The sequence below is a fragment of the Phalacrocorax carbo genome, chromosome 4, assembly GCF_963921805.1.
Source record: "Phalacrocorax carbo chromosome 4, bPhaCar2.1, whole genome shotgun sequence".
Lineage (NCBI taxonomy): Eukaryota > Metazoa > Chordata > Aves > Suliformes > Phalacrocoracidae > Phalacrocorax > Phalacrocorax carbo.
In genome coordinates this window covers 80,304,322-80,320,168 of record NC_087516.1, presented here as the reverse complement: position 1 = coordinate 80,320,168, position 15,847 = coordinate 80,304,322, and the positions used below count along the sequence as shown (strand labels likewise).

At 45.2% G+C, this 15,847-nt stretch overlaps 1 protein-coding gene across 1 annotated transcript in view; it reads right to left on the bottom strand.

Moving 5' to 3' along the window:
• The window catches only part of ARSJ (arylsulfatase family member J), a 45,891-nt gene extending 35,153 nt beyond the window's left edge, over positions 1-10,738 (bottom strand). Inside the window, exon 1 of the mRNA XM_009509357.2 lies at positions 9,942-10,738. Within this exon, the coding sequence (XP_009507652.2) occupies positions 9,942-10,318 (377 nt within the window). The 5' untranslated portion in view covers positions 10,319-10,738. The remainder of the gene's footprint in view (positions 1-9,941) is intronic.
• Positions 10,739-15,847: the final 5,109 nt, after the last annotated feature.

The following is a 15,847-nucleotide window of genomic DNA, read 5'->3' as shown; positions in this document are numbered from 1 at the left end:
TGGACACAAGAGGTTTATCTAGAAAACAGCTAATATGCTGATAAAAGGATGTATTGGAATTAAAATGTGCTCCAAAAAGCTGAGGAGTTAGGCCTGATTCTACGTATCTGCTGAGGCCTGCAACTTTAAGGAAGATAAAAATTCGTGGGACTTTCTTTTGTACTGGTTTTAATATCGCTTAAAGCTTCCAAATATTGGAAAACACACTTCCATACTTATGCCTGTAAATCTTAATAACCAAATACATTTCTATGACTTATTATATGCCTTTTAAAGGAGACACTAGACTGCTTTTTCCTCCAGCACATGGGATGGGAATGCGCATTTGGTGCCTCAGATGTAAACCATGATTAGCTCCATGCTCTTTCTCACGTTCCTCCCTCCCCGGCGCGCGAGGACCCCTGGGGTCACACGCTTGCGGGTGCCGCTAGTTCAGCAGCCTTCCCCCTTCTTGTTCCATCCCTGCCCACGTGCAAGATGCAGTTCACCTGCGGATCACGACCAACCGCCTACAAAGACTACATGCCACGACAGTGCGAAAGCTGCCAGGGCACAAATGTCTTTATTCATCAGGTGTTTAAGTGTAAGAAAAATAACGCATAGGTTTGGTTCCTATACATTGATTTTCTGCCCCTAGGTTGAAAAGAAAGGCCCTGGGGCCACAGCATACTTATGATACTAATAATATTTACCTTAATGCTTATTATCTAACACAGTGTCTTCATATATGCATTTGGGAAGATAATTTCATATTTGAAGCATATTAAAAACATATTTCATATTTCATTATCCCAGATTTGTGTTCAAACTCTAGTAATGTTTCCCCCCACCCCCAAGCTACAGCTTGATAATCTGGTGGCAACAGCCTGAATTAGTAAGCAGGTGGTAGCTGACACAGTTAATCAACATATTACAACTGCAGTTGAACTAGAATGATGAAACATGTTTAATTTATTTCTTATTATGAGCCAGCAGGTACAATAAAGTTCCCTACTTAAAATTTTTCAACTTTATCACAGGCCACAAAACGTCAAAAGCTATTTTAGTCAAACGTCAATGATTAAAACATCTTCTATATCAATATTTTAAATTTGTTACCCATTCCTGTTCTCTTAATTTCTTTCTGAACTCTTCGTGCTGCATTTTAGCCTACCAATTTACATCTACAGAGACAAGCTGAGGTCACCAGCCAGATCTACTGGCTTATAAGAAAGAAAACGAATATATTGGACAGCTATTATATTAGACTGCTGATACAGAGAAAGCAAACGCATCCTACACGATCACTCACACAGGTGCAATCTTTGTTTACCTTGTACTATTAATCTAACCAATTAAGGCTGGTGGAATTACCTCATTCATTCTGAGGCATAGATTCTAAAACTAAGAAAAACTCACCTCAGGATAGAAAATTGGACTATGAATCAATACAAAACAAGGCAAAAAATACAGGGGGAGTAGGAAATCTCAGAGATTTACAGCTAGGAAAACAGCATTGCGAAGTGTCACGCGCTGACGAGGCAATTGCTCCCCTGTGTCACACGGTACCCATTACTAAACATTACCATGTTAGATTTTTAATGGGAATGACCAGATTCCACAACAAATTCTAAACTTTTCATATAAAAATCAATTCATGGCAATTACTACAACACAAGAAGAAGAAAAAAAAGGAAAGCTAACTCCCCAAAATTTGAAACAGATTATTCTATTAGTTTGTCAAGGGGGGGGGGGAAGGGGGGAAGAAATCAAAAGATAACCACAGGTTCCATAAATCTAATGGCTTAATTTTCATCCACTCATATTTCTTGACACGTGGTAATACAAAACAAATGCTTATGCTTTTCATTCATCATATTTTATTATTATTTTTATTTGCCTCTGCACATATTAATGAATTATTACTCTAAGAATATTAAATGTTACAATAAGAATATCCTCAATTCTGTGAGGACTGCTTTGCTAGGCACACAGCATGCGAACAATACAACAGAGGCACATTTAAAATGGATTTCAGAATGAGCAAACATTTTATAAGTTTAAAGATCTCCGTTACCATAAAACAATATTTTATTAACATGTGCAGAGGCCCTGATTCGACAAAACAAATACAAAATTGATTTAAAGCCAGAAGTGCAGAAAAACTCAAAACCAGAACTAAGACACACAAAATTATGAAAACAAACCTGACGTTATCGCCAACGTAAGTGTCACAAAGACAAAAAGAAAGCAGACGGATCTTTCCCTTCTGACCTTTAGCTCATAAGTCTGGCAAATCTTTCTAGGAAACGTAAAGTATTTTAATGAAAACGAGTTTAATTTGTCTAAATTTTAAGTCCCGTCTAACTTGATCGCCTTGGTCTAAATCCTTTGACATGAAAGTAAACCCCATCTTTTCACTACACAGTTTTATTTCCAGACACCCACCTCAGTTTCCCATCTTGATTCGCTTAAAGGGCCTCACAAGGGAAGGATAACACTGAAAAGTAAGAGGTGTTATAAGAGCAGTCCTCCACCAGCACTCATTCAAGTTATTGTTACAGGCAGCAATATGCAGCGTCAATTACAAAGCAAACGTATCAGGAACAATGCTGAATGAGCAAAACTGCTTAATTATTTTAAGCCTAACTTTTCCATGGAATCTGATTTCTCTTTTCCAGTTAAAAAAAAAAAAAAAATAAAAAATCCCCATGGGCTAAAAATCCATAACTTAAATTTTTCAGAGTACTGATAATTTACAATCACAGATTTTATAAATTCATTTCCAACCGTCTTTAACTTACTGCACTTTGTATGAACTGGACAATGAGGAAAAAAAAGTTAATCCATTTCCACTACCCACCTAGTTATGTGTGTCAGGTAACGCTATGTTTGTCTTGTAAGCAGCAGACCTAAACTATCAAACAATATTCTTAAATGTTACCAGAAAGCGATGCAAGAAAAAGTTATCACAACCTGTACTGCACTTCGCTACTTCCTCCGTGTTGGTTTTTTTTAAAATCTGTATTGTTTGCGTGTAGTTTCCTTTCCAACTCTTTCCTCCAAATGCTCCTTTATACAGTGTGTTAGTGATTATGGCGATATGAACAGACTTCTCATAGCCTAAGACCATAGAGCAGTTCAGTACCTGGATGTAATTTTCTGCAGAACGAACAGAGGAGAGCACAGAGGCAGAACCAACCAAGAAAAGGAAGCCCTTGCGTTTAATTATTTATTCGGTCTCTGCGTATGCTGCCGAGAGATATATATATCTATCTATGGATAATGTCATCCTAAGTGAGAGACATAACAAGAACATGGAAGAAGATACCTCAACATCTTTGGCAGCCGTCCCACAAACTAGCCTGAAAGAAGTCAGCAGAAGTAAATAATACATTCCGCAAGAGTTACGAAGGCCTAGGGGGGGAAAAAATCGTGAAAATTTTCAGAGAAAATGAGGTTATGGAAAACAGGCTTTTCTAGGAGAAAACTGAAATGAACCTTTCACACAGACTACTTTCTCTCAGAATGAATGCTGAAATCATTCCTAGCATTTGAAAATATTTTATGAACGCTCTCCTTCAGAACGCCTGCTGTAGTTAATATGTACTTCAAATGAGCCACAGATGAATACGAGCTGGAAGAGAAGCCATCCAGTTCAACCCTTTTCCCCAAGACAGATTCAGCTACATTATGTCATTCCTGACATATTTGTCTTGTCTGTTCTTAATGACTGCCAATGAAGAAACTCAGCAATTTCCCAAAGCCAGCTATTCCCGTGTTTCACAGTCTTTAGCATTTGAAAGTTTTCCCTGTTACTTAACCCAAAGTTTTTTCTCTACGCAAGAAAGTCCCTCATTTCTTGTACCATCCATCATGATGCTGAAAACACATTATGCCCTTTCTCTTTGCATAGCTCTTGAAACACTGAAGACTTATCAGGTCCCATCTCATTTTTCTCTTCTTTAGACTAAACAACTCAATTTCTTCTGATCTCTTCTCCACAGTTATCTTTCTGAGATATCTGATCACCCTTATCTGGACACCATCCAGTTATGCACATTGCTCTTGGAGAGCGATGCCCAAGTTTGGGCACGAGTGCTCCAGCTGCAGAGCAGAACGACTCCTTCACATATCTGCTAGGCTCCCCTGTTTATACAAACTGGTATGATGTTTGCCTTTTTTTGTAACAGCATGATATTGCTGACTTTATAATCGGTGCATGATTCACTTTTCTAAAGCTACTTTCCTAAAGAAATGCAGTCTAAGTGTTGTTCACCGTCCTCTGCTGTAAAATCATTCTTGCTCCAGCATAGCATCTTCTATTTATCACTGCTGACTTTAATTCAGGTTTTTTTCAGATTATTCCTCTAATTTGTCAAGAAGATTTTCAATATCACTACAGTCCATTAATGCTGGCAGTCCCTCCTAGCTTAGTGGCATATTTAATCAGAACATTTTATGTCATCACCCAGGTTCTTAATGGAAACACTGATCAGCATTAAACTCGGGACCGATGACTGCCAAGTCTCTTTACTTCAGAGCAGATAAAGTGTCAGACCATCTCTTCATACTTGGGGCTGATATTCTGCAGTCCTTCATATTTTGTTAACAACAAAGTAGGGAATATATATAATGGAGTGTTACATACATTTCCCAGTATTCCCATCAAGCCTTTGAGACCCTTCCTTTCAACTCAGAGCACAGAAGGTAACTTCCCAGTCATGCACCGTTGTAGCGGATCCTTCTCAGAGCAACCAAACTGCTCAAACCGGACTTTGGACCATTACGCGCCCAGGAGGCGGGGAAAGAGAAGTCTTGCCAATGACTCTGAAACCCCGGAATACAATATTTCTGTTTGCTTGCAAGTCAGCTGCACTGCTTCCAATTCAAAGTATTTCAACTTTCCTCCAGTCTATTTCTGTCTGTCAAGATAACGCTTAAGTTTGCTGAGACGTTGTCATTTTTAGTGGTGAACGATGTATTGCTACACAGGGATGCCTACAAGAGAATACATACTAACTAGCTATATATATTTTATGTATGTGTAATATTTCTATAATTAGATAACAGACATTAATTGTATTAAAATAAGACTTTGATTATGCTTACTGATTGTACAGTCTCTTTCTGTCTGCTTTGGATAAGCGAATTCTCAATATTTCATTTTATCCCGGCGGAAAAAAAAAGAAGGATTTATTTCCCCAGCCCTTCAGCGTTTCTCAGCACCTTCCATCTCCACATTCCATCCATCATGCAAAGCTCATTCCTGAGATGAGCATAGGGCTTCCATGATCATGAGCATTCACTGTAAACGTGAGTTCAGATCCCTCAGTGATCTGTAACCCTAGGGGTGCGTCGGTTTGTACAAACAGATCTCCTGTGTAGGTCAGGAACCTGCCTGTGGCCCAAAGTGCACATAATGGTCCTAAGGTTTCAAGTCCGATGGTCATCAGAGAACTGGGAGCCTACAAGAAGTAGTAGTTGCCTGCTGCCTACGTAATGCCAAAAACATTTATGGCGCTTATGTCTAGATTCCTTCTCTTCTTATCAGTCAGTCTGATTTCTCAAAATCCTTTGCTAAATTAAGTGTTGCTACAGCAAATGCAACTACACTGCATAATACCTTCTACAGAACTGAGTCAGCTACCAACAGATGTTCATCTAAGCTTGTAGCCTTTTAGTCTCACCAGCCCAAAGGAATACTCCTCCTTTTAGTCATAATCTTTCAAAATTCCTTAAAAAACTCTGGGAAGCTGTCCACACATTGACTACGCTTCAGTCATTCACCACTGAAAAAGGAGATGACTCCTCACAATAATGTAACCGAACAAATTATCTAAATAAGCAATACCACATGTGACCATAACGAATCAATCTCACGCTCCCTACCTCAATCCACTCTCACACACACACGTCCAGAAAACTTTTCTTAGTACATTACGTGACCCGTGCTGTCCATAAACCAAGATCTTCTTCAACTGTACTACCAAACCATTCTGCAAGATTATCGATGCAGCGAAAAATCATCAAGGCTGTTAAGCACAGAGATGCAACGGCTAACTCACCGACTGCTTGGCCAGCCCGCTGCTGGGCACAGGCTGAGTATCCTTGGGTGTTCTGAACCCCTCTTCCTAGGTGGGGGAGAACCTGAAGACTTGAACTCTGAGCCACTGTTTTTCGTGTTCTTCTATGTAAATCACAATAGCATAAACAACAGAAATGTGTTTATTTCTCGTTTCTTTCATGGATAAGTTAAAAAGTAGTCTTTTAGTTTAGCCGCATGCCGTGCCACGTTCACGTGTCTCAGTATCTTACGGATACTCCAGCACGGCTGATGTACACACACGTGCAAACACCTTCTCACCTAACTCCATGCCTGGGTAAGATAGTTTTCACCTCAGCACTAGTTTAAAGCTGGCTATCCTGAGCTATTCTGCTTAAATTATTTAGTTTATTGAGGCAGGCCTATTACTTAGCAATAGAATGAGAGGAAATGGCCTCAAGCTGCGTCAGGGGAGGCTTAGATTGGAGACTAGGAAAAATGCCTTCACTGCAAGAGTGGTCAGGCCCTGGCACAGGCTGCCCAGAGAGGTGGGGGAGTCACCGTCCCTGGGGGTGTTCAAAAACGTCTAGATGTGGCACTTGGGGACATGGTTTAGGAGGCCGGGGGGTGTTGGGTTGGTGGTTGGACTTGATGATCCTAGAGGTCTTTTCCAACTCTAATGATTCTGTGATACTTTCAAGGAGAAAAAAAAACAACAAAAAAATACTGTATCACGCAATACAATTGGTCTGGAGGACAACTTCAGTTCACTCACATCTTTTGGGAGAGGAGGAAAAAAACCCACCCGAAAAGCCATACATGCTTACAGTCTTTCTACAGTTTATCAGCAGGTCAATAACCTCTTGAGTATGCACAGTCCGCTGCCTTGCTCAAACCAGCACAAAGCGATGACAGGGATGAGTCTCCAAAAACCACCGATGACCGAATTTTCAATCCAGCTGTAGGATCTCAGGCAGGAACCGCAGCAGTCCCAGGAGCAGCACGAGCCAGAGCAAACTCTCCGGCCCAGATCTCTGCTGGGATCGCAGCGGTGCAGCTGCGGAGCACGGGCTGAGCTGCTTCCCGAGAGCCGCTTCCCTCACCTCCCTGCCTTGGCCCCAGCCCGGCTGGCCAGGAGAGCACATCACATGTGGCACTCAGCCCACTGGCTCACGCTTTTCTCCTCTGTTCCCAAGATTCAGCTCAGCTGCAACCCCCTCCCCACACCCATAAATAAAGCCCAAAATAAAAAAAGCTGTGGAAGCCAGCCTTACTATGTGCCTAAAAGCAATTGTTTTCAATGGAGTGAATGGGGAAAGAGGTAATACTGGCGGAAAGCGAGAAATCAAAGCAGGCCAAAGCCTCAAGCACAGGACATGAGAAAGCAAACAGAGGGAAGCAGAAGCGGTCAGGAAGACAGGCTGACCAGCTGTTATGCTGTGGTATGGCACAAAGAGGAAAAACAAGCTACTTCTACCTCTTCCTTTTGACGTGCCACCTCCAACCTCCTTCCCTTTGCTCGTTCACCAGCACAGGACAGCTACCAAAAGAAGGGTCTCTTTGCTAAGACAAGCCTTAGAGGCCTGGAGACCTAGGAATAATTTGGAGCATTCGAAGTCTCTTTGCCTGAAGTCTAACCTCCACTTGGCAACCTGAGTGCTCCCTAATGAGGACGGTTTACACAAATCCCTCTGTTTTTCATAGATCAGTCAGGTAACGTCTGGAACACGTTAAGCGTGGTACGTGTGTTGGGAGGCACGGAGCATCCAGGCGATCCTTCAGTGGACGAGCAGGCTTTTCGCCTTGAACTAACACATTTTGGAGTTCAAGAAAGAATAGCACTTCTCCTGGATTAGAGGTTTCTCAGTCCTGGCATTTTAATTAAAAGTAGTTATCACTAGCATTTCTCTTCAGCCAGCAGGGATAATAGTATCCTCTGAATCTGCCTTGTTAATGCTCTACCCAAACCTATTAACCCCTCACCATTACCTCGCTTATTTCTCAGTCATGCAAGGCAGTGCTTTCTCTCTGCTACTCCTTCTTCCCAAAGCAGAACAACATGAAAAAAAATATTCTAAGGGTTTTAGACCAGCAGACTAAGAAAATAAAAACTACGTATAAGCAAATTTCCCTTTTTTTTTCCTATAAAAGGTTCCAAAACCAAAGTAGGCAGATTTGTAGAGCCATTTCCGCCTGACGAGCTGATGAAAAGAGCAGGGTTCCTCGGGACATGCCTACCTTTTCCTACCAGTATATATTTACACACAAACTGCTTCCTTTGTTAAAAAGGATTAAAACAGTTAAACCGAGTTACTGTTATTCCTTCTATTCTTTTTCGCATTTAGACAACCTCTGCGGTCTCCATGAGCCAACGCAGCACCCTGGTTCCCCTGGAACCCAGCCGCCCCGTCCCTCCAGCCGCCGCGTGAGTCATTGTTGTGCAGCACGGCATTCCCTTTGTAAAGCACTGCTTCCCAAACCACCGTCCTCAGAAAGCTGGCTGGCTGCGCGCTGCTGGCGCAGGTCCTTGCTTCCAACTGCGGCACGGCTTTAAAGACAACCAAGAGGCTTTAAACACTATCCTGACACACGTTTCCCTGGTAAGCTGTGGCTTTAGTTGCCGCAGGGTGACTATGTTCTTGTGAATGAGTGAGTACGTGTCTCAGGATAACTTCTCTTCTAAGACTCTGTCCACGTGAAGAAAAAGGAAAAAACCCAAACAAACAAACAAAAAACCGTGTGGGGAAGTCTTGCTCTAGATAATATCAGCTCCCTGTGCAAATCTCCCTGGTCCAGCAAGTCTGGGAGCTAGACCGAGCCCAGGAATTGTCTCTAGCTCTACCATACGGAGATGCAAGACACCAGGCCTGTCACTTGTTTGATTTAAACATGTGTTTCTTTTACCAGCAATATTAACATTGCCTTGTTCCTGTTTATACTTAAGGAAAGGAGAAAATAAACTATGTAATTTTTTTCCTCTCATTTTGTTTTGCTCTTTTAAGAGTTCCCTGTTCCTGTCAAAGTGAGTTAAGCTAAACAGAAACAAGGCGGTTTTGTTCCGGAGTAAATGTGTCCACACTTGAGTTATTTGGGAACTGTTCAAATGCACACACGCACATTCACAGCCCCCCACCCCCTGGATCCTTATTAACCTTCCCATGTAAGAAGAGCCTTAGGCTGGGTAATTGGTTATTTACTTAATAAACCCCAGTAAAACACAATTTCCCAGAGATGGCAAACCACAACACCAACCCACCGCTTTTACCGCTTCGGTGAGGCACCTATTTTAGCAGCTAAAGAGAAAACTTTCTAATCGTTTGCAAAGCAGCAATCGCATTGTGACAAGAGCGATACCGCGGCTCACAGGATCCTGAAAGAGACTCTGGGTTCCCTGCGCTCACCCACATGTGACACGCTGGGAAGTCATCTCATAAATTCAATATAATTGAGAGAACTCGCATTAAGTCACGGCTCAGCCAGACCCATGATCCAACGTGCCGGTTGAAATGAATGTACCGGGGAAAAAGTAATGCTTTCAGCTCCCTAACGCGGACTCCTCCCGTAAGTCGCTTGGAAATGGCACGGGAAACCTAAGCCGATCGCTTCCCGGTAATAGCGCCGTTACTTGACAACTAGCACGTATGTTTGTAAGGCAGTAAATGTAAGCGTGCTGTAGCACTCTGCAGGGGTAGCTCGCAGTGCTGAACCCTTATTGGCTCACAGAGCGTGAGTTTTTATATCGCTATTTCAAACGCATTAAAAAGTCTGTTTTGTTCAGGGTTTTTAAGTGAATCAGAAAGGCACCCCTCTGCCAGCGGGGTAAGACGAGGGTGTACCGAGCCAGCTTCGACCCCTGCTCTTTTCAACCGGGACAGCGTTTAAGCCAGCGAGGTGAGTGCCGAAGTAGTAAACTTACTTTCCAGTGATAAATTGGCTTCTGGATGGCGTGCACATAGGCTGAACGTAATAGTTCTCCAGTTTAACCCCTTCAGCAGCTAGCTTGTCCAGAGTGGGTGTCCTGATCTCCGATCCGTGGTACCCTACGTCTCTGAATCCCTGATCGTCGGCCAGGATGAAGATGATGTGAGGCTGCGAGCTGGGGGCGCCGGCCCCCAGCTCCTCTCCCAGCTCGGTCCTCGTTGCCTCCGTCTCTCCGGGGCCGAGTCCGAGGCTGTCCCAGGACAGGTAGCCGTAAGCGAGGAGGCTGAGCACCGAGAGGCCGGCCAGCACCCCTACTGCCAGCATTTTCCCCTTGCAGAGGCGGTGAGGCCAGCTGCACCCACCGCGGGCCATTCACCTTGGCTGGAGCAAGGGTGAGACGGGGAAAAAAAATAATAAAAAGAAACAAAAAAAAAACCCAAAACCCAACAAACCAACAAACCCAACAGACCGAAGGAGCCTCCGGGGCGGGGGCAGGGACCGTCAGAGGTCCCGGCGGGCGGGGGGCCGGAGGGGAGCCCCCCTCATCGCAGCCACCACCGACTTCAGCAAGTCGAGCCGGCGCGGAGGCCGCCCTGCCCGGGGCCGGGGCCGGAGCCGGAGCCGGGGCCGGTGCCGGGCGGGTGGGCAGGGCCCCGCCGGGGGTCACAGCATCCTCGGCCCGCCCCCGGCCCGGCACCGGGGCGCCTCTGCCCGCCCGGCCCGGGGCCGGTGCCCATGGCGGGGGGAGTCGGGGCGCCGCGGCCGGCGGGACGGGACGGGACGGGACGGAGGGCAGGGGAGGGGAGGGGAGGGGAGGGCCGGGCCGCCTCCCCCGCGCCCCTCCGCGCACACCGGCCCCTCCGCCCGCCCCCTCCGGCGCTGCCGGGCCGGGCCGCTCCCTCCCCTCCCCGTCCCGCCTCTCCGCTCCCCTCCCCGCCGCCCGGGCAGGGGGACCCCGGCCCCGGGGGGCAGCCGCAACCCTGCTCCCCCCTCCCCTGCAAACCCACCTCCTTCCCCTCGGCAGCTTCTTTCGCGCTTTCTTCCCTCCCGGCCTCTCCTCCTCTTCCTCGCCTTCCCCCCCCCCCGGGCAGCGCCCCCCTCTTGGATGCTGCTCCCCCCATTTCGGAGGCGAAGCCCCCCCCCCCCCCCCAAAAGGCAGCTCTTTCCACCAGTGAGTCCCGCTTCTCCTTCCCAAAGCGAGCTTTGCCCTCCTGCCCCCCCCCCCCCCAAAAAAAAAAAAAAAAAATTGATTGTTTTAAGTGTTTCTGAAATGGCCACAAACATCTGGAAGGTATGAACGTACCGGATTTGTTTTCAGCCACAAACCGGTCCCAAATCCCAACCCCTCCAATTCTGGTAAGGCTGTGGCAAATGGGAGGAATGTGCCTTTTTGAAGTGCTATCATTTTTAAAAAAAAAATAATCGGGTTAAAGTATGAATGTGCTGTAGTTGCAAAATACAACTTCACCCCAGTCCTGAAAGACACCGAAGCAAGCAGAAACTTCAGTTCATGCATGACTAGGCTGAAGGGAAGTAAATGTGCAGGTTTGACCTGTCTAACGTGAGTCATCACGACAGGAACAACTTTTACTCAAACTAGATTTCATAAAGCGTTAACTCTTAAACAGCCGCTCGGATGAAATCCTGCAGCTCCGGCACCCCTGCGCCGGCAGCCCTCAGCAGCTCCGCCTGGTCCCCGCTAGCAGACGGGCTGGCTGGTGTCCCTCCCGCAGGAACGCTTCTGCCTCTCGTTTCTTAAGAGCTGATGGATTCTAGTTCTGAAAGTTCAGATTACCCTTAAAAGTTTGCCCTGCTCCCCGCGGCTCTGAGTAATCCCCCCTCCAAGAGCCTCCTGTACGACACAGGAGTATTTTTGGATGGGGAGGGAGCAAGGGGCCCTCTTTTCTCACGGAGCACAACTTCCCTCTTGCACGGCGGGGTGTTCACTTGCGCACCGCATGAAAAATCAAATCAGCTGGAGCAGCCTCTCTCATGAAAAGTTCCCAACGTCAGCATTATCGTGTCGGAACAGAAGGGGCGGTGTGACAGTCAATGGTTCCCAGAGTTAATATTTTTCTCCCAGGTACACCTTCCGACAGACGCTTCGGAGAAGTTTCCGTGCACTAAATGGATAGAGCAGACAGAAGAAGCGGCTTCTTCACTGATATCCATAGAGTGCATATAAGGTTTTTGTTTACATGCCTTGATTACCTTCAATAACACTGTCTAATGCAAGTGGCTGTATTTTGCCTGCCTAGATGCCCGCGCAAATGTCATTCAGTTCACAACAGCACTTGCTGTCCTTGCTCTGGAGAGGAAAAAAAAATAACGCTGTCTTGGGGGAACTTTAATTTGGGTCGAATGTAACTGATTCTGTACAAGCTGATGTGAACAGAAATGCCCCCACTCTAAAATTTCCACTAAAAAAAAAAATGCTATTCAGAAATAACTAAGGGTTGTGCTGCAGTTTGCAATGCCGCAGCTGGGCGGACGTGGAAGTAAAAGTGGATTTAGTGATTTTAATGAGCTACCACCGAAGGGCTTGTCCACACTGGAAAGGGATATTGATAAAATTACATCTGCATTGTAAAACCTATAAAGTTTAACTCCTGAGGTAGAACGCCTTTTTCTGAAATCAAAGGAACTTTACAGCACGTTAAATCAAGTTCTTTAAAGAAAAAAACAACTCCAAACCCTCCCAAACCTTAGAAGAAACCCTTAAATTTTCATATACTGAAACGACATTCCCTTTAAGAGAGTTCTCTATTCGAATATTTTGTACTCCTGCTTTCCCCCCATGTTTATGAGACCAAAAGAATGTGTCTAGAAACCTAAGACTATAAATGGTAAAACGCAAAATGGGTTAGTAATGCTAGTTTGCCTTTAACCCATCCACGGCAAAATGGCAAACAGAATACGATGTCCTTTTAATGTAAGCTGTAACAGCACCATGGACCCAGACAAACATTAGAAGCATCACACTAAATATCTGTTCAAATGTACGCATATTTTCTAGCAGTTACATATTTTTTCATTAATTCTTTCTTTTTTAAAAATACCAAACGCCAGCTTATTTTATCATCCACGCATTACGATGATATCCACGTACATTTATCTGTAGCCATAATATGATTTTTGCTTATCTAATCAAAATATTTCCAACACACCCAAAATATTCAGAGTGGCAGGACGGTGGCTAAAGGGGACCATTCCCGAGCAGGTGACCAACATCAGAACTACAGAATCATCTAAAAGAAGGTTTGGAATTAAGATTGTTTGAATAGTAGAAAAAAATATATATAATTATCATTAGGCAGATGCAACAGAGTGTGCCTCCCTGAAGAGCACAGCTATTAGCAGGCAGCGGGACAACACAGCCTTGGATTTTCCAGTGCTGCCTTCCGGCAGTGCCCCGTTAGCCACACCAAACGCGGTTAGTCACCACCCTACTGCAAATGGAAACGCTCGAGGGCAATCTTCGTCAGACATCTGTAGACTCGGCCTTCTTTCCTTATGGGCCTGACAAAACTTCCCTTTTTCTTTTGTTGTTTTTTTCCCCTCCGCTTTTTGTAAAGACACAAGTAGGCTTATGTCAGCAAAATACTCTGCTGACCTTCGAGCGAAGAGGCCTTGGAAGATAACGTGCTATTAATATTCCACTTAAGAAAATATTTGTAGGCGTTCAGGCGTTGCCAGCATGGTTTACGCAGCCCATGCGGGATGCTCAGTGAAAGGAGCAGAAGGGTTGTGAGAGCCGGAGGAAGTGTTTTTCCCTTAGGGGGAAAAAAAAAGAACCTTCATAGGTATTTAAGCTTGAGTGCAGTGAATACATTAATTCAAATATACAGCAGTTAAAATTGAATTTATTATACCATTAGGAAATGCTATATTTTTAGTACTTGTTATGCAGTCTTTGTGTGTGTCGAGACCATAAAATTAACCCAGTTAAGCGTGTTGAGAGAGGATGGCTTCAGTTGAAGGGTCATCTGCAGTTATCTTCAGTCAAGGTAGGGGCTGTTGAACACGCCCTTTTCTAGTTGTTTCAGAGCAGGCCGGCATCTAACCTTTCTGTTTCTGAGACATACCTATCTGACACACAAACCTAAGCCCAGGAAGATAGCAGCTCTCTAAAGTTAAGCGCAGCTGAAAAATTAAAGGAGACCGTTCCTTCAAAGCCGATCACGGCAGCGAGCAGAGTCGGTACTAGCACGGACAGCAAAGAATTAGGCTGGCTGCGGGAGTTTCTGTCCGAAGCCTGGCTTCTGAGGAATGGCCCCGGGAGGTGCGACTCAGAGGGACGTCTCCGAGTCGCAGCTCCGCTCTTATTCCCTCCACGCCACCGAGCTGCTTGCTGCTGGGCTGGGACGGCTTCAGGGAGCAGGGAATCTCAACTGGTCTTTCTTGGGGAGGGAAAAGCTGTTTTAAAACGAGACACACCTTGGAGGATGCAGATAAAACTGTTTTCCAAAAAGGAAAATAAGACATGTTATATTTTCCTTCTCTGCCCTCCCTAGCCCTGCCTGCCAGCTGCTGCAGAAACGAGACACTCCTGCGGTGCAGGAGACTGGCACACGGCTCTGAGCTCAAGAGAAGCAGGAATAATAACGGTAAACGAGGTCTTGGGAAGACAGTTTGTCAGAGAAAATCGATTTAAGTGCTAACGCTCCTACGATAACATTCTAACTGTTCTTCTAACACTTGGTACAATCTCAGAAGGGTAATTCTTACTAGTTGGAGACTACGTGTTTCTCCTTAGCTAGCAGGCAAAGCTGTCAGTAACAAGAAAGGTTGCAATTCAGGATGTGCATTCCAGGGCTCTTCCTGGTTATGCCTGAGGCCAGAGAGCCTCGTCTGCCTAAAGAACAGCTTTCTGAACTGTTATTTTTAGCTTAATAGCTACAACTACAGTAAGAGCAGAGCAGGCTTTGGCCTATGCACACAGCCAATATTCTTCATATTTCCAAGAGCAGGAAACGTAACTAGGCATTTCCTTTCATCCCGGTTAATTTTTGCCCGCCCCTGTCCTCAGCGTACCTTCCTAGCGGGGAAGGGAAAAAAGCAGGACTTTGCTGCATTCTGCTTCCCAGGTGCATGCCGTGCTTTTGCCAGGCACTCACCACTGGAAACAGCGTATTAGAAACATGAGTTTCTAAACCTGGTGAGTCACAGGACTTACATCATTCCCTTCACCTTCACTGGTGGACCCTGGTAATTAACTCACGGATGTGCTACTTGTGAATTATCAGATTCCACCCGTGGCTTGCTCCCTGGTTTATGACGGCATAACCAGAACTGTTAACTTACTCTATATTTAATGCAGATTTTCCTCAATTTCCTGCCGTATTTCATAGGCAAAGGCCCAGATTCTGATCTCAGCTGCCTGCAGTGATGTAAACGTGCAGTCGTTCAACTGATGCTGATAAAGTCACTCTGGAAATTTAGGACTTGACCTTAGATATACCTCTCGTGTCAGTCCCTGTAACGACTGAAACGCCACCACTGCAGAGCGGGCGGTTGCCTTCCTGGAGGACCCTCCCATTTCCCAGTTACGCAAGGTTCATGATCCCAAATGAAATGGAACCAAGTCTTTAAATCTGTATAGTCCTACTGAAACAACTGCTTCTGGAAAGAGCAGCTGGGTGATTTGCTGCCCAGTGTGCTTCCTGAGGAAAAGGGGATGTTTTTATAGCAGAGGCCAGGGAAAGTCCTTACTGAAAATAGGGTCACGCAGTGCTCAGTGGCATTAGAGGTGATATAACCCCTCTCGACGCGATGTGGCTCTGACACTACATGGTAGATTTATTTAAGAATAATGAAGCAAAGGAGCTGCATTTAGGCATTTACACCACCTGTTTGCAGCTAGGGCTTCTCAGTCGTAATGGCAAAATAGAATTTTGCTGC